Raw genomic sequence first — 19,620 nt, forward strand, 5'->3', positions numbered from 1 at the left:
AAAAACAACAACTCCGGAATCTATAATACTGTGGTCAACAAATAATAAACACTCTTATTCCTTTGCACACTGCGCTCCATGGCCAACTCAGCGCTGGGAATGACGCAGAGCTAGTTTCGTGTTCAAGCCCTTTTCACGTAATGTCAAAATACGGGGTTGCACCCTATGGTGATGACGAAAAGATCTAGGGACACTACTTGCCATTATACCGACACCATGTGACCCACACAGTTATTGCAGCACTGTCCATCTAAAGATTATAGTAAAATCATAGTTCATACATCAACGAAAACACTAGGCAAAGGAGACAAAGAGTCTTATTATAAAAAAAGAAATTAGTCAAGTCATTTTTATGAAGCAATGGACTGGATTCACAATCAGCCCCCCCCCCCTTCAAAAAAGCTATTATTTCGAAGAATACATGCTATTACGAACATTTCAGGAAAAATGGCTGCGTTCAATAAGCCGAACCTTCAGCACCGCGGACAGCGACGCCTCCTACTGTACTCAGACACGTGGGCACAGACTCCAGTGCCTACATTGTGGCACGATTCCTACATACGTGAGCGTTTTGGTGAACTGCATTAACATGTAATGTGAACCTGCAACGACCCAGAAACAAATAGACGGCGCCATGTATATCCAAAAAAAAAACAAATCAACGTGATGTAAACCAGGCGAGGCAAGGGTGCTGCTTTTCATCAGAAATTATATACTTGTTCTAAATGAAATTTGACTTAAGCGCGTTCATGTTCAAAAATGTCACCATCTGCTTTCGGCACATTTTTACACGGAGGCCATGGAATTCTGTGGTGCAGTTGGCCATTGGAATTAATCACCATGGGATTAAAATGCTGTTCAGCTGCTGCAATGTATTCAGAGTCAAGTTCAAGAGCAGACAATTTCTCCAAATGAAAGTGTTTTCACGTAATAAATGATCCTATATAATTTGCTGCCAACCTGTATACATGTGTGTACTCAGATTGCATAAAATTACTACATAACTTTGTAAAAATAAAGACAGGTAGTGGTAATATCGTATTCATTGCTCTTAGCTCTCCAGGGGTTGGTCTCCAAAGACAAGACAGCGTTAAGGTACTAACACAGCATACTAACTGCAGTCCAATGTGTTTCCTAATCAATCAACAATCTGGTCTCTGTGAAAACCAACTGCACAACTACCTGTGAGCCAACAACTTAAATCAGCAGTCTCATAAGAACACACAACCTCATTTCCCTCATATGCCTGTAGTCCATTTCTATCCAGCTGTTCTGAATAGGTGGTATGATTCAGTATTTTTGGCACACTTAAATAATTGGGATCTGCATCTCATCTGTCAGTAGCATTTATATCAGAATTCCCCTGATATAAATCAAGCTTTCTTACCTCTCCAGATGCTCCTCTCCTGTCAGGAAGCACCAGTGTATTGGCATGGCTTCCTGGGACTATAGTAGATCCTATACTCATCCTGGGTCCAACTAACATGTACCGTTTGTCTCCAGATCTGTACTGGATGCTGTGACACAGAGTCCCGTCATAATTCGTCTCTTGCAGATATTTAGAAGTACAGTCTGTGGGTTTGGAGCACTGCATCGCAATCAGCACAATGATGCTGATGAGAAAAAGAGCCGAAACTGAGCCCAAAGTTATCATCAGGTAGAAAGTCACATTATTCTCCTCATCTGCTTTTGCCGAACTTTTCACGTCAGAAGCTGCAAAAGCCTCTTTGGGCTCCACAAGTTTGACCATCACAGTAGCCGTTGCTGAGAGTGAAACGTTCCCATTGTCTTTCACCAGTATGACCAGTCTATGCTCAGCCTCGTCTGTCTCTGTGAATGAGCGAAGTGTCCTGATCTGTCCCGTGTAGCGGTCCAGACCAAAGAGACTGTGGTCGGTAACTTCCTGCAGTGAAAACAGTAACCAGCCGTTATATCCTATATCGGCGTCGTAGGCTCTGACTTTAGTCACCAAGTGTCCTGCGTTCACGTTGCGGGGAATCTCCTCCACACCTTCAGCAGAACCGTTCGAGCTGACTGGATACAGGATGACTGGAGCGTTGTCGTTCTGATCCAGAATGAACACGTGCACTGTGACGTTGCTGCTGAGTGACGGAGTTCCCGAGTCTGACGCGACCACGTGGAAGTGGAAAGTTTTCAGCGTCTCAAAGTCAAAACTTTTCAGCGCCGTAATGTCTCCGTTTTCAGAGTTGATGCTTAGAAATGAAGTAACTTTATTGTCTTCGCTCCCTTGTCTGAATATATGATATGAAATTTGCGCATTGTCATTCTCATCTGCATCAAAAGCTTTAACAGAGAACACAGAGGCACCTGGCTTATTAGCTTCAGGGACATAGAAAGTATAGGGGCTCAGAGAAAACTCTGGACTGTTGTCATTTACATCAGACACAACAACACTTATTGTCTTTTCAGAGGATAAAGGAGGTTGACCGGCATCTTTTGCAACTACTGTTATAATGTATTGTGACTGTTTCTCTCTGTCCAGAGGGGACTTGGTCACTAATGAATACATTTTGTCCTGTAAGGATGGTGATAAAGCAAAGGGAACATCCTCACCTATGGAGCAAATAACTTTCCCATTAAGACCAGAGTCCAAGTCATTTACACTGATAAGGGCAACTGTAGTTCCAGGTCTGGAGTCTTCAGGGATGGAGTTGGAAAATGAGGTAACTTCGATCTCAGGTGCGTTGTCATTCACGTCCACTATCTTGATAATAACGCTTTTCTGTGTCGATAGAGGAGCGAGACCTTTATCTGATGCTTGAATTTCAATTTCATATTTGTCTTTGTGCTCATAGTCTATTAATCCTTTAACAGTTATTTCACCTGTTGATGGATTTGTATCAAAAAGGCTTAACAATCTATGACTCACGCTGTTGCTAAACGAGTAAACGACATCTCCGTTTTGTCCTTCATCTGGATCGGTTGCGTTCACTTGTACAACCGTTGTACCCACTGGAGCATTTTCATCGAGCATCACAGAATAAGCATCTTTAGTAAAAACGGGTGTGTTATCATTTACATCCAAAACGTTTACGACAATATTCATTTCACCAGATTTCGGAGGTTTCCCTCCATCCAGAGCGGTCAGCACTAACGAGTGGCTTGCTGCTGATTCCCTGTCTAAAGATTTCTGCACAATTAATATAGGTATTTTGCCATCTTCTCCCTTATCCTTAACCTCCAAACGGAAGTGATCGTTGTGGCTAAGCTTATACTGCTGAATGGAAAAAGGACCACTGTCTGGATCCCGTGCCGCTTTTAGAGGAATACGCACTCCAGGTAACACGGACTCGAAAATCTCTAACGTTGTCTGGCTCTCTGGGAAAGTTGGAGAATGATCATTTATATCCAGCACCTCCACCCCTACATAGTGCACCTCCAGTGGGTTTTCTAGCACGGTTTTTAGATTCATCAAACATGTGCTGGTCCGCTCGCACACCTCTTCTCTGTCAATCTTTCGGCTCACATACAGGACGCCATCGTTCTGGTTTACATAGAAAAGAGGATCCGCGCCACTGGACACGATCCGATACTTCCTGTCTTTCAACGCGCTTTTATCTAACCCCAGATCTTTAGCGACATTCCCAACCACAGTCCCCTCGTTAACCTCCTCAGAGATTGAATATCGTAGTTGCGCGGAGGCGAGACTCCACGACAGCACAGCAACCACGCAGCCGATCCACCGTCCTCTCGCCTTTCTCGCTTCGCATCGTCTTTGTTCCATGATTACAAGAGAACTGTTATCGATTCCTTTCGGGATTAGTAGGCGTACTGAAAGAAATTAATCCATCACATCTGGACATGCCAATGGTCGCTCTGTTTCAAAAATGCTGAATATATGGGACAAATATCCACAAAGCCAGCAGAAAGCCGACAAGCGATGCTTTCAGTATCGTGCTGAGAACGCTATAAAGAGGTGGAACCAAAATGCAGTGACGACAAGCCCAAGCCTTTACTTTCCAAACACACTGACACCATGCGATCCCACTGTTCATTGCAGTATGGGAAGATTTGATATTTCTTCACGTTGACTCTGAGATTGTGGACCAACACTACATCTGATGAGGAGACGAATTCTTTAGCTAATCCAACAAGCAAAAGTTAAATTGCTCCGACTGAAGATGGACACATCAAATCCTCACAGATGTTTGATGTTTCTGCATACTTTGAATTTGATTCGTTTGATATTTAAAAACAAAAACACATGACGTAACGGTATTTAACCAATCAGTGGTTTGACATTTCTTCTACAGTATTAAGAGGTATCACCATGAGTGCAAAAGAATCAGCACCATCGACAGCGAATAAGACAAGCTGCAATTCGTCCCGGCCACAACTATGACTTGAAGTTACATCACAGACGCTAGGAAAGCTCAAATCACATTCTGGTCTGAGTGAAAGTGCAGCATGTTGGCACTGTGATCTGTTTAACCGACACTGATATGTTTTTCAGAGAACAGTGAAAAAGGCGGAGACTACGAAATAACTATACGTCGACCTTAACAACGGTTGGTATAGTTACATCTATGACTAAAAGCACGTACAGTATGATCATGACTATAACTATAAACAACAGCGTGCGAGTCAAGTTTCCCACTTAACCGAACTATATTATGATACCAAGCAAACAGTACACACGCAGTGACTGAACTAAGTGATGAACGAACAAATTAATAACACTACCAGCTGAAACAAGCCAGGGTTTTCACAAAAAAGCTCTTACCTCTCCAGATGCTCCTCTCCTGTCAGGAAGCACCAGTGTATTGGCATGGCTTCCTGGGACTATAGTAGATCCTATACTCATCCTGGGTCCAACTAACATGTACCGTTTGTCTCCAGATCTGTACTGGATGCTGTGACACAGAGTCCCGTCATAATTCGTCTCTTGCAGATATTTGGAAGTACAGTCTGTGGGTTTGGAGCACTGCATCGCAATCAGCACAATGATGCTGATGAGAAAAAGAGCCGAAACTGAGCCCAAAGTTATCATCAGGTAAAAAGTCACATTATTCTCCTCATCTGCTTTTGCCGAACTTTTAACGTCAGAAGCTGCAAAAGCCTCTTTGGGCTCCACAAGTTTGACCATCACAGTAGCCGTTGCTGAGAGTGAAACGTTCCCATTGTCTTTCACCAGTATGACCAGTCTATGCTCAGCCTCGTCTGTCTCTGTGAATGAGCGAAGTGTCCTGATCTGTCCCGTGTAGCGGTCCAGACCAAAGAGACTGTGGTCGGTAACTTCCTGCAGTGAAAACAGTAACCAGCCGTTATATCCTATATCGGCGTCGTAGGCTCTGACTTTAGTCACCAAGTGTCCTGCGTTCACGTTGCGGGGAATCTCCTCCACACCTTCAGCAGAACCGTTCGAGCTGACTGGATACAGGATGACTGGAGCGTTGTCGTTCTGATCCAGAATGAACACGTGCACTGTGACGTTGCTGCTGAGTGACGGAGTTCCCGAGTCTGACGCGACCACGTGGAAGTGGAAAGTTTTCAGAGTCTCAAAGTCAAAACTTTTTAGCGCCGTAATGTCTCCGTTTTGAGAGTTGATGCTTAGAAATGAAGTCACTTTATTGTCTTCGCTCCCTTGTCTGAATATATGATATGAAATCATTGCATTGTCATTCTCATCTGCATCAAAAGCTTTAACAGAGAACACAGAGGCACCTGGCTTATTAGCTTCAGGGACATAGAAAGTATAGGGGCTCAGAGAAAACTCTGGACTGTTGTCATTCACATCTGACACCACGACATTTATTGTCTTTTCAGAGGATAAAGGAGGTTGACCGGCATCTTTTGCAACTACTGTTATAATGTATTGTGACTGTTTCTCTCTGTCCAGAGGGGATTTGGTCACTAATGAATACATTTTGTCCTGTAAGGATGGTGATAAAGCAAAGGGAACATCCTCACCTATGGAGCAAATAACTTTCCCATTAAGACCAGAGTCCAAGTCATTTACACTGATAAGGGCAACTGTAGTTCCAGGTCTGGAGTCTTCAGGGATGGAGTTGGAAAATGAGGTAACTTCGATCTCAGGTGCGTTGTCATTCACGTCCACTATTTGAATAATAACGCTTTTTTCTGTAGTTAGGGGAGCGAGACCTTTATCTGATGCTTGAATTTCAATTTCATATTTGTCCTCTTCCTCATAGTCTATTAACCCTTTTACAGTTATTTCACCTGTTGATGGTTTTATATCAAAAAGCGTAAATAATTTATTATTCACACTGTTACCAAATGAGTAATACACTTCTCCATTCTCGCCTTCATCTAAATCAGTGGCATTCACTTGTACGACAGTGATGCCTATTGGAGCATTTTCAGTGAGCCTAACAGAGTAAATATCCTGAGAGAAAACGGGTGTGTTATCATTAACATCCAAAACATTAACTAGAATATCCATGTTACCAGAATTCGGAGGTTTCCCTCCATCCAGAGCGGTCAGCAGTAGTGAGTGACTTCTCACTGCTTCTCTATCCAAAGATTTCTCCAAAACTAATATAGGTATTTTACCATCTTTTCCTTTATCCCTTACTTCCAAACGGAAGTGATCGTTGTGACTGAGTTTATATTGCTGCACCGAAAAATGACCACTGTCTGGATCCCTTGAAGCTTTTAGCTGAAATCGTGCTCCTGGCAACACAGATTCAGAAATCTCCAACCTTTTCTCTTTCTCCGGGAAACTGGGAGAATGGTCGTTTATATCCAGCACCTCCACCCCCACATAGTGGACTTCAAGTGGGTTTTCTAGCACGGTTTTTAGGTTTATTAAACACGTACTGCTCTGTGCGCACACCTCTTCTCTGTCAATCTTTCGGCTCACATACAGGACGCCATCGTTCTGATTTACATGGAAAAGAGGATCCGCGCCACTGGAAACGATCCGATACTTCCTGTCTTTCAGCGCGCTTTTATCTAATCCCAGATCTTTTGCAACATTCCCAACCACAGTCCCTTCGTTAACCTCCTCGGAGACCGAATATCGTATTTGCGCAGAGGCCAGACTCCACAACAGCACAGCAACCACGCAGCCGCCCAAGCATGTTCTCCCCATCCTTGTCTCGTACCTTCTTTGTTCCACGGTTAAACCCGAACTCATCAGTAGTCATTCACAATATCAAAACTGCATCGCAATGATCGAATACAAGACGTCCATGTGTGAAATTATTCATCCTCCTCCTACAACGTCTTACATGAGGGGGAGCAGAGTATTTCCAAAGGCAGCAGTAAGCTCACAAGCGACTGTGTTAATATCGAAGTGGGGAAGCTATGAAGGGGTGGAACCAAAATATAATGACGACAAGCACATGTAATGCTGATTTTTTTTTCCATTACACTGACACCATGCGATCTGATTTCTCACTGCAGAAAATCAAACAGCCAATAGCACATTAGTGTAATGGCAGATTGTGTTTATGCGTTTTTAGTAGAGTATTTATCTCGAAACACTACCCAAAAATAGTGGGGTGAACGGAAGTAGATGAGGAAGCTGCTCACTCTTCACACAAAGCCCCCCTCTAAATAAACAGAAAACCAGTCTTGTCAAAATGTTGAGAAGATTCAACCTAACAAATGGCAATATATTCACGGGATATGGTAAAGCTGCATGGGTTAAAAAACAAACTGGAATAACGTCACTGGGGTCTGGTTCATCGTTTAGGAACCAACGCTTACTGGGAAATGAGAGAGAGGATGTTCAGCACCATGGACGGGGATTGCCACTAACTTTACTGCTGTCCAGCTACATTTAGTGATAGTATTAAATTTCCAGTTTGTTAAAAATGCATCATCAACGCCGGCCTCTTTTCACTTCTTCTGGCCTATCATATCTCACACACATCTCTGCGTAGGGGTTTTCATTTCGCGTTGTCTATCGCAAGATAGGGAGTTAGGTATAATGAAGGTCTGCTGAAGTATCCAAAAATAGGCCGGCTTTTGTATGTTTGAGGGAAAGTTCTCCTCATCTAATAAAATCGTATGAAATACGGTTTCACGGTCAGTTACGTCTGCAATTTCTAAATATCCGTCAAGTGTAAAAGAGTAGAAGAAGGTCAAAAGACGTTATGAATTGAAAGATTAAGTGTTTCAGTCTGCTTCGCTGTTTATAACAACCGATTCCAGATTAATCTCTGTACTGTAAAAGAAAATGTGTCCTGAAACGACATAGGATCAAAATTATCAAGCAAAAATAAAGAGTAGGCGAAGGATCCAACGCCATACATTTCAAAAGGCTCCAAATAAAATGGTCAGCAGACACGCCACAACTGTTATAAATAATTGTTTGCTCCAAATTATTTCAATAGTAACGAATCTGAAATACGAATTTAAGTTCACTGTTAAGTCATCAAGAGCTTTCTCTGGGTTTAACCACGATCACGATGTTTCCACTGTCTTAAGTGAAACGTTTTATTTACTTCAGCAACTTCACCATGCTTTAATGAGTTCGTCCCTGCGTTCATATGATGTAGGAAACAATAAATAAATAAAAACTGGACATGAAAACTTTTCAAATACATTCATTATAAACGTATCGGCAAATAACTTTTAAGTAAACATTTTGAGGATATCATCTGTTGAATATGAAAGTTTTGCCAGATATACTGATTTCAAATAGCAGGTTACCCAAAAAACATATTTCTAAACGTCCACGTTATAACGTGCTTATATATGATTGTACTTCCTTTGAAGAGCAAATAAGCTTGTTTAAATTTCCCTTACCTCTCCAGATGCTCCTCTCCTGTCAGGAAGCACCAGTGTATTGGCATGGCTTCCTGGGACTATAGTAGATCCTATACTCATCCTGGGTCCAACTAACATGTACCGTTTGTCTCCAGATCTGTACTGGATGCTGTGACACAGAGTCCCGTCATAATTCGTCTCTTGCAGATATTTAGAAGTACAGTCTGTGGGTTTGGAGCACTGCATCGCAATCAGCACAATGATGCTGATGAGAAAAAGAGCCGAAACTGAGCCCAAAGTTATCATCAGGTAGAAAGTCACATTATTCTCCTCATCTGCTTTTGCCGAACTTTTCACGTCAGAAGCTGCAAAAGCCTCTTTGGGCTCCACAAGTTTGACCATCACAGTAGCCGTTGCTGAGAGTGAAACGTTCCCATTGTCTTTCACCAGTATGACCAGTCTATGCTCAGCCTCGTCTGTCTCTGTGAATGAGCGAAGTGTCCTGATCTGTCCCGTGTAGCGGTCCAGACCAAAGAGACTGTGGTCGGTAACTTCCTGCAGTGAAAACAGTAACCAGCCGTTATATCCTATATCGGCGTCGTAGGCTCTGACTTTAGTCACCAAGTGTCCTGCGTTCACGTTGCGGGGAATCTCCTCCACACCTTCAGCAGAACCGTTCGAGCTGACTGGATACAGGATGACTGGAGCGTTGTCGTTCTGATCCAGAATGAACACGTGCACTGTGACGTTGCTGCTGAGTGACGGAGTTCCCGAGTCTGACGCGACCACGTGGAAGTGGAAAGTTTTCAGCGTCTCAAAGTCAAAACTTTTTAGCGCCGTAATGTCTCCGTTTTCTGAGTTGATGCTTAGAAATGAAGTCACTTTATTGTCTTCGCTCCCTTGTCTGAATATATGATATGAAATTTGCGCATTGTCATTCTCATCTGCATCAAAAGCTTTAACAGAGAACACAGAGGCACCTGGCTTATTAGCTTCAGGGACATAGAAAGTATAGGGGCTCAGAGAAAACTCTGGACTGTTGTCATTCACATCTGACACCACGACATTTATTGTCTTTTCAGAGGATAAAGGAGGTTGACCGGCATCTTTTGCAACTACTGTTATAATGTATTGTGACTGTTTCTCTCTGTCCAGAGGGGATTTGGTCACTAATGAATACATTTTGTCCTGTAAGGATGGTGATAAAGCAAAGGGAACATCCTCACCTATGGAGCAAATAACTTTCCCATTAAGACCAGAGTCCAAGTCATTTACACTGATAAGGGCAACTGTAGTTCCAGGTCTGGAGTCTTCAGGGATGGAGTTGGAAAATGAGGTAACTTCGATCTCAGGTGCGTTGTCATTCACGTCCACTATTTGGATGATAACGCTTTTTTCTGTAACCAGTGGAGCGAGACCTTTATCTGATGCTTGAATTTCAATTTCATATTTGTCTTTGTGCTCATAGTCTATTAATCCTTTAACAGTTATTTCACCTGTTGATGGATTTATATCAAACAGGTTTAATATGTTTTGACTGATACTGTTGCTGAATGAATAAACGACCTCTCCGTTTGGTCCTTCATCTGAATCGGTTGCGTTCACTTGTACAACCGTTGTACCCACTGGAGCATTTTCATCGAGCATCACAGAATAAACATCTTTAGAGAAAACAGGAGCGTTATCGTTTACATCCAAAACATTTACCAGAATATTCATTTCACCAGATTTCGGAGGTTTCCCTCCATCCAGAGCGGTCAACACTAACGAGTGACTTGCTGCTGATTCCCTGTCTAAAGATTTTTGAACAACCAGTATAGGTATTTTGCCATCGTCCCCTTTATCCTTAACCTCCAAACGGAAGTGATCGTTGTTACTAAGTTTATATTGTTGCACGGAGAAATGAGCGCTGTCTGGATCCCTTGAAGGTTTTAGCTGAACACGCACTCCGGGTAAAACAGATTCAGAAATCTCCAACCTTTTCTCTTTCTCCGGGAAACTGGGAGAATGGTCGTTTATATCCAGCACCTCCACCCCCACATAGTGGACTTCAAGTGGGTTTTCTAGCACGGTTTTTAGGTTTATTAAACACGTACTGCTCTGTGCACACACCTCCTCTCTGTCAATCTTTCGGCTCACATACAGGACGCCATCGTTCTGGTTTACATGGAAAAGAGGATCCGCGCCACTGGAAACGATCCGATACTTCCTGTCTGTCAGCGTGCCTTTATCTAATCCCAGATCTTTTGCAACATTCCCAACCACAGTCCCCTCGTTAACCTCCTCGGAGACCGAATATCGTATTTGCGCAGAGGCCAGACTCCACAACAGCACAGCAACCACGCAGCCGGCCAGATACCCCCGCGCCCTTCCCGGCTCTCCTCTTCTTTGTTCCATGGTTAAACCCGATGTCATCAGTAATCCATCACAGCAACAATAACCAGGTTTTAAAGACAGAATCCAGCGCTTCCATAGATACACATATCCACTATCTTCCTAACTAGGCAGAAATGGTGGCAAACAATACGAGAAGAAAAAGCTAATGCCGAAGTGTGAATGTTGTGAAGAGGTGGAACCAAATAGCAATGACGACAAGCGCGCGCACTGCTGACTTCTGACATTACACTGACACCATGCGACAAAACCTCTCACTGCAGAAAAATACTTCCCAGGGTTTTTAGCACATTAGATAAATGGTAAACTGTTCCGTAGCTGACTGCGATTCTCTGACCAAAGAGAGGAGGTATCTGAAAGAGACGAGGAGGTATTCTCATTGTCAGTTAACAGGCACACAAAAATGTTCCTCCTAATAAAAAAAATAAAAAACAGGCCGCTCAAAACGTTTTGATTATTCTGCTGTCATTTGCCAATAGTACGTATTTTATGCGATTACCTTGTGTGGATTAAATTACTGAGATTGTAATATTTTGTGGTTTGAATTTTGTTATATTTTATGAAGACATATTCGAAAATAAGACCAAAAACTTTCAGCACCATGGAAAGAGATTACAACTGACTGCAGCCGAGTCTAGCTACATTTGGTTAAAGTAATGTCCATCTCTTTCAAGTTTATTGTACAACAGTGCAACATAAACTCCAGCATAATTAATTTTTCTCATGCTTCCACTTTGTAGCCACGTAGAGAGTTCACATTCGGTATCGTTATGTATGCGTATCGTGTGGGTATTGTAACATTGCTGATGCAGCATGCTACCATAACTGAAGCAGGTCAAGTCTCGTTGGCTGGAAGCATGACTCTTATCATCTTGACGCACAAGCAACAATAACTGAATTGTAACTACACAGTAGTAACATCCGCGATTTTAGAGATCCTACACGTGTAAGTATAACTGTGTGAAAATCGGAAGACCGGTAAAGAAAGACAATAAATTACTAGAAAAAAAACAACTTAACATTGCAACACAGAGGCGATGAAGGATTAATCACATCATGGTCTGTAAGACGTGGAAAACAGCAACGAGTGCGCAAAGTCAAAACTGTATATAAGAGAAATGAGAATGGTGATAAGTCCTTTAAAACTAGTGACAACACTGGTTAACTAGAATTACCATATTAATGCTCACTCACTGTTAATTTTTAACCAGGCAAAGGTTAACCTCTGTTTCTATAAAAGAAATTGTGTCGTTGAAATGAGAAAGGATCACACCGGCAATGTAAAACAAAAGTACAGCCAATGCATTTAATGCCATATTTTGCAAAGCCATACCACAGCCCCATAAAGTCGCAAAGCAATGTATGCTTGTAGTAAGAAAAACCAGCACGTCAAAGACTCAGCAAACACACCCCAGTTTCTCACGAAACTTAGCCCCATCTCATAAATTTCTTTCATATGCAACTAATGTAAAATATGAGTTTACATTCACTTATAAGAGTTGGTGTCAGTCCAGAACCACAATGTTTCCCCTAATCTCAACCAAGTATTTTTATTATTTGCCAAAACTTCTCAGTTTCTTAAAGATGTACTTTCAACAAAGGGTAGGAAAGGGATTTAAAACATGGACAGTAAGAACTTTCCGGATACGTCAATTTTAACCGTAATTGAGAAAAAAGCATTTGAGGTGGAATTTTGCAAATATTGTTGAATATTAAAGTTTTCCTCATATGTTAACAAAAACACGTAGGTTACCCTGAAACATATATTGCTGAATACCTGCAAGTAATTTTTGAAACAAATAATCTTGTTTGAATTTCCCTTACCTCTTCAGATGTTCTCCTCCTGTCAGGAAGCACCAGAGTATTGGCATGGCTTCCTGGGACTATAGTCGATCCTATACTCATCCTGGGTCCAACTAACATGTACCGTTTGTCTCCAGATCTGTACTGGATGCTGTGACACAGAGTCCCGTCATAATTCGTCTCTTGCAGATATTTAGAAGTACAGTCAGTGGGTTTGGAGCACTGCATCGCAATCAGCACAATGATGCTGATGAGAAAAAGAGCCGAAACTGAGCCCAAAGTTATCATCAGGTAAAAAGTCACATTACTCTCCTCATCTGCTTTTGCCGAACTTTTAACGTCAGAAGCTGCAAAAGCCTCTTTGGGCTCCACAAGTTTGACCATCACAGTAGCCGTTGCTGAGAGAGAAACGTTCCCATTGTCTTTCACCAGTATGACCAGTCTATGCTCAGCCTCGTCTGTCTCTGTGAATGAGCGAAGTGTCCTGATCTGTCCCGTGTAGCGGTCCAGACCAAAGAGACTGTGGTCGGTAACTTCCTGCAGTGAAAACAGTAACCAGCCGTTATATCCTATATCGGCGTCGTAGGCTCTGACTTTAGTCACCAAGTGTCCTGCGTTCACGTTGCGGGGAATCTCCTCCACACCTTCAGCAGAACCGTTCGAGCTGACTGGATACAGGATGACTGGAGCGTTGTCGTTCTGATCCAGAATGAACACGTGCACTGTGACGTTGCTGCTGAGTGACGGAGTTCCCGAGTCTGACGCGACCACGTGGAAGTGGAAAGTTTTCAGCGTCTCAAAGTCAAAACTTTTTAGCGCCGTAATGTCTCCATTTTCAGAGTTGATGCTTAGAAATGAAGTAACTTTATTGTCTTCGCTCCCTTGTCTGAATATATGATATGAAATCATCGCATTGTCATTCTCATCTGCATCAAAAGCTTTAACAGAGAACACAGAGGCACCTGGCTTATTAGCTTCAGGGACATAGAAAGTATAGGGGCTCAGAGAAAACTCTGGACTGTTGTCATTCACATCTGACACCACGACATTTATTGTCTTTTCAGAGGATAAAGGAGGTTGACCGGCATCTTTTGCAACTACTGTTATAATGTATTGTGACTGTTTCTCTCTGTCCAGAGGGGATTTGGTCACTAATGAATACATTTTGTCCTGTAAGGATGGTGATAAAGCAAAGGGAACATCCTCACCTATGGAGCAAATAACTTTCCCATTAAGACCAGAGTCCAAGTCATTTACACTGATAAGGGCAACTGTAGTTCCAGGTCTGGAGTCTTCAGGGATGGAGTTGGAAAATGAGGTAACTTCGATCTCAGGTGCGTTGTCATTCACGTCCACTATCTTGATAATAACGCTTTTTTCTGTAACCAGTGGAGCGAGACCTTTATCTGATGCTTGAATTTCAATTTCATATTTGTCCTTGTGCTCATAGTCTATTAATCCTTTCACAATTATCTCGCCTGTTGATGGATTGATATCAAATAGTTTTAATAACCTTTGATTGATACTGTTTGTAAACGAGTAAACGACCTCTCCGTTTGGTCCTTCATCTGGATCGGTTGCATTCACTTGTACAACCGTTGTACCCACTGGAGCATTTTCATCGAGCATCACAGAATAAACATCTTTAGTAAAAACGGGTGTGTTATCATTTACATCCAAAACATTAACTAGAATATCCATGTTACCAGATTTCGGAGGTTTCCCTCCATCCAGAGCGGTCAACACTAACGAGTGACTTGCTGCTGATTCCCTGTCTAAAGATTTTTGAACAACCAGTATAGGTATTTTGCCATCGTCCCCTTTATCCTTAACCTCCAAACGGAAGTGATCGTTGTTACTAAGTTTATATTGTTGCACGGAGAAATGAGCGCTGTCTGGATCCCTTGAAGGTTTTAGCTGAACACGCACTCCGGGTAAAACAGATTCTGAAATCTCCACCATTATCTCTTTCTCCGGGAAACTGGGAGAATGGTCGTTTATATCCAGCACCTCCACCCCCACATAGTGGACTTCAAGTGGGTTTTCTAGCACGGTTTTTAGGTTTATTAAACACGTACTGCTCTGTGCGCACACCTCCTCTCTGTCAATCTTTCGGCTCACATACAGGACGCCATCGTTCTGATTTACGTGGAAAAGAGGATCCGCGCCACTGGAAACGATCCGATACTTCCTGTCTGTCAGCGTGCCTTTATCTAATCCCAGATCTTTTACTATATTCCCAACCACAGTCCCTTCGTTAACCTCCTCGGAGACTGAATATCTTAGTTGCGCGGAGGCCAGACTCCACAACAGCACAGCAACCACGCAGCCGGCCAGATACCCCCGCGCCCTTCCCGGCTCGCCTCTTCTTTGTTCCATGGTTAAACCCGATGTCATCAGTAATCCATCACAGCAACAATAACCAGGTTTTAAAGACAGAATCCAGCGCTTCCATAGATACACATACCCACTATCTTCCTACATCAGAAGAAATTATGGCAAAGCGACCATTTGCATAGAACAAGCAAAGAAACGATCCTTTCGATATCGAAGTGACAGGGTTGTCAAGAGGTGGAACCAAATAGCAATGACGACAAGCTCGTGTAACGCTGGCTTTTTACAATACAGCGACACCATGAGTCGTTATTTCTCACTGCAGAAATCAGAAGGATGTACAGCGCATTAGGTCAATGTTAGATTGATTTTTAGCCATTGCGAACCTCCGAGCAAAGCACGTCAACAAGGGGTTCACAAAACCTCCTTCAAAGATGACACAACACACACAATATCTTTCGAAGATCTTACACATAAAGAGTGAACATTGTTTACTTCCTGGGATTATTATCGTGTGAATAAAGACACTGTGATAACGATATTAGTATCAGAAAAGGAAATCAAACACTTACAGCACCAAGGACAGCGACCATAACGTGTTGCATCTCAGTACATCATTTCGATTAAGGCATTTCCACGTTTTTTCAGGTTCAGTGGTGCTGAATCGGCTTGAGCAGGCTCCTTACACTGACACCCTGTACTCGTCCAGGATGGCACAGCTTGCCCTTTCATCATGTAGTGATCATGGCTAAGTTAAGTATTGACGATACGCACGTAACAATCTTTTGCTCTTCCGCAATGTTAAAGGATCATGGTAGTGTAAAATTTGATGAAAATGTTTAAGACGTTACAGTCAGACAAGATACGAAATCAACGCAAAACAACGACAAAATACCGTAGCAGAAAAAAAGAGCTACAAGCATTGTTCATCGTAGCCCCAGAGGAAGTGCAGAAGGTCGAACACCTGTATGAAGTCAGAATTGTTCTGAAAGAGTTAATGACGATATTCACAAAGTAGGAGACTACAAAAATTAATAAATACAGTGGTGTTTAACTATTTCAAGTCAACCTAAATCACCCTCTCCTAGTCTAGCCACGGATAAGTCCTAAAAGCACATAAAGTCATAATTGCCGGAAAAAAACCAGGGAAGCCAACAAATCCAATGCCAAGCTATGCAAAACGTTATACAGGGAGGCATTGGTGATATGTTTAGCAAACAAACAATACAGCGAGTCACCTCATAGTTTCCATTTAAATAATCTTACCTCTCCAGATGCTCCTCTCCTGTCAGGAAGCACCAGTGTATTGGCATGGCTTCCTGGGACTATAGTAGATCCTATACTCATCCTGGGTCCAACTAACATGTACCGTTTGTCTCCAGATCTGTACTGGATGCTGTGACACAGTGTCCCGTCATAATTCGTCTCTTGCAGATATTTAGAAGTACAGTCTGTGGGTTTGGAGCACTGCATCGCAATCAGCACCATGATGCTGATGAGAAAAAGAGCCGAAACTGAGCCCAAAGTTATCATCAGGTAAAAAGTCACATTATTCTCCTCATCTGCTTTTGCCGAACTTTTAACGTCAGAAGCTGCAAAAGCCTCTTTGGGCTCCACAAGTTTGACCATCACAGTAGCCGTTGCTGAGAGTGAAACGTTCCCATTGTCTTTCACCAGTATGACCAGTCTATGCTCAGCCTCGTCTGTCTCTGTGAATGAGCGAAGTGTCCTGATCTGTCCCGTGTAGCGGTCCAGACCAAAGAGACTGTGGTCGGTAACTTCCTGCAGTGAAAACAGTAACCAGCCGTTATATCCTATATCGGCGTCGTAGGCTCTGACTTTAGTCACCAAGTGTCCTGCGTTCACGTTGCGGGGAATCTCCTCCACACCTTCAGCAGAACCGTTCGAGCTGACTGGATACAGGATGACTGGAGCGTTGTCGTTCTGATCCAGAATGAACACGTGCACTGTGACGTTGCTGCTGAGTGACGGAGTTCCCGAGTCGGACGCGACCACGTGGAAGTGGAAAGTTTTCAGCGTCTCAAAGTCAAAACTTTTTAGCGCCGTAATGTCTCCGTTTTCAGAGTTGATGCTTAGAAATGAAGTAACTTTATTGTCTTCGCTCCCTTGTCTGAATATATGATAAGAAATTTGCGCATTGTCATTCTCATCTGCATCAAAAGCTTTAACAGAGAACACAGAGGCACCTGGCTTATTAGCTTCAGGGACATAGAAAGTATAGGGGCTCAGAGAAAACTCTGGACTGTTGTCATTCACATCTGACACCACGACATTTATTGTCTTTTCAGAGGATAAAGGAGGTTGACCGGCATCTTTTGCAACTACTGTTATAATATATTGTGACTGTTTCTCTCTGTCCAGAGGGGATTTGGTCACTAATGAATACATTTTGTCCTGTAAGGATGGTGATAAAGCAAAGGGAACATCCTCACCTATGGAGCAAATAACTTTCCCATTAAGACCAGAGTCCAAGTCATTTACACTGATAAGGGCAACTGTAGTTCCAGGTCTGGAGTCTTCAGGGATGGAGTTGGAAAATGAGGTAACTTCGATCTCAGGTGCGTTGTCATTCACGTCCACTATCTTAATAATAACGCTTTTTTCTGTAGTTAGGGGAGCGAAACCTTTATCTGATGCTTGAATTTCAATTTCATATTTGTCCTTGGTCTCATAGTCTATTAATCCTTTAACAGTTATTTCACCTGTTGATGGATTTATATCAAATAGTCTGAATAACCTACGATTTACGCTGTTGCTGAATGAATAAACGACCTCTCCGTTTGGTCCTTCATCTGAATCGGTTGCGTTCACTTGTACAACCGTTGTACCCACTGGAGCATTTTCATCGAGCATCACAGAATAAACATCTTTAGAGAAAACAGGAGCGTTATCGTTTACATCCAAAACATTAACCAGAATATCCATGTTACCAGATTTCGGAGGTTTCCCTCCATCCAGAGCGGTGAGCACTAACGAGTGACTTGCTGCTGATTCCCTGTCTAAAGATTTTTGAACAACCAGTATAGGTATTTTACCATCGTCTCCTTTATCCTTAACTTCCAAACGGAAGTGGTCGTTTGGGCTAAGCTTATACTGCTGAATGGAAAAAGGACCACTGTCTGGATCCCGTGCCGCTTGTAGCTGAAAGCTTGTTCCACTTAACACAGACTCAGAAACTTCTAACGTTTTCTCCGTCTCAGGAAAGCTGGGGGAATGGTCATTTACATCCAAAATTTCCACTGCAATATAATGGACCTCCAGTGGGTTTTCTAGCACGGTTTTCAGATTTATCAAACATGTGCTGCTCCCCTCGCATACTTCCTCTCTATCAATCTTTCGGCTCACATACAGGACGCCATCGTTCTGATTTACACGGAATAGCGGATCCGTTGCACTAGAAACAGTCCGATACTTCCTGTCTTTCAGCGCGCTTTTATCTAACCCCAGATCTTTAGCGACATTCCCAACCACGGTGCCTTCCTTGACCTCCTCAGATATGGAATATCTTATCTGCGCCGAGGCGAGACTCCACAAAAGCACGGCAGTCACGAAACAGACCCACCATCGTGTCGCCCTTCGTGCCTCGCGTTTTCTTTGTTCCATGATCATCAACGGAAATGGTAATGATAATCCTTCAAGAGAAGAGTGACTGCATCGGAAAAAACATCTCCGTGCGGAAAACGTTTCCCCTTTTCAGTCTATATGAGATGTGGGAAACCCCACAATGGCAAACCGCCACTTAATACACAACGCTGCTGCAGCTGCTGCTGAACTAGTAATATCATCAATGAGGGCGGTTCCAGTAGAATTTCTGAAGCGCTTATCTTTTCGTGCGCTGACACCATGCGATCTCACTTCTCATTGCAAGAAACTGAGAGGAATTCAAAGACCCCAACAGTCTGCGGACATGTGTCCACAACCATTTTACCCTGTGCACCCTAGCTCCTTTAATATCGTCTTGAGATTCAAATAAACAATCATTGAATCATTGAAATTGCCTGAATTTAGGGGCTGTTTCCGAAAAGCACTGGACGCTTTGACGTGCATATAAATGTTAGTAGAAAAAAAATCTGAAAGAAATCAACACGAAGGAAAGTGAAAGTAACCAGTTGTACTTCAGTTGGCCTTAATTACCGTAATTACTCGACTTTTTTTAATTTCCAGTCTCAAAATATGTCTATACAATTATTACTTTTAATCAAACCGGTCCCTACCCTAAAATAAACGCTCACAAAACATACATGTCATAATCGTCCACCGTGAGAATAATCTTACCTCTCCAGATGTTCTCCTCTTGTCAAGAAGCACTAGAGTATTCGCATGGCTTCCAGGGACTATAGTAGATCCTACACTCATCCTTCCTTGATA

At 42.7% G+C, this 19,620-nt stretch overlaps 4 protein-coding genes across 4 annotated transcripts; all 4 read right to left on the reverse strand.

Moving 5' to 3' along the window:
- Window positions 1-282: 282 nt before the first annotated feature.
- On the reverse strand, window positions 283-7,075 carry LOC120785709 (protocadherin gamma-A2-like). The gene is made up of 5 exons (XM_040120584.1): window positions 6,802-7,075; window positions 4,745-5,757; window positions 3,327-3,505; window positions 1,388-2,252; window positions 283-294 (listed from the first exon to the last, which is right to left on the reverse strand). The coding sequence occupies exons 1-5, from the start codon at window positions 7,073-7,075 to the stop codon at window positions 283-285; spliced, it is 2,343 nt and encodes a 780-aa protein (XP_039976518.1).
- Window positions 7,076-8,724: 1,649 nt separating this feature from the next.
- Window positions 8,725-11,097, reverse strand: LOC120785790 (protocadherin alpha-8-like). The gene has a single exon (XM_040120726.1). It carries the CDS (start codon window positions 11,095-11,097, stop codon window positions 8,725-8,727), a length of 2,373 nt encoding a protein of 790 aa, XP_039976660.1.
- A 1,746-nt stretch (window positions 11,098-12,843) lies between these two features.
- On the reverse strand, window positions 12,844-15,276 carry LOC120785710 (protocadherin alpha-8-like). The gene has a single exon (XM_040120585.1). It carries the CDS (start codon window positions 15,274-15,276, stop codon window positions 12,844-12,846), a length of 2,433 nt encoding a protein of 810 aa, XP_039976519.1.
- Window positions 15,277-16,470: 1,194 nt separating this feature from the next.
- Window positions 16,471-18,858, reverse strand: LOC120785711 (protocadherin alpha-8-like). Its single transcript, XM_040120586.1, has one exon. It carries the CDS (start codon window positions 18,853-18,855, stop codon window positions 16,471-16,473), a length of 2,385 nt encoding a protein of 794 aa, XP_039976520.1. The 5' UTR covers window positions 18,856-18,858.
- Window positions 18,859-19,620: the final 762 nt, after the last annotated feature.

Source organism: Xiphias gladius, chromosome 23, assembly GCF_016859285.1.
Source record: "Xiphias gladius isolate SHS-SW01 ecotype Sanya breed wild chromosome 23, ASM1685928v1, whole genome shotgun sequence".
Lineage (NCBI taxonomy): Eukaryota > Metazoa > Chordata > Actinopteri > Istiophoriformes > Xiphiidae > Xiphias > Xiphias gladius.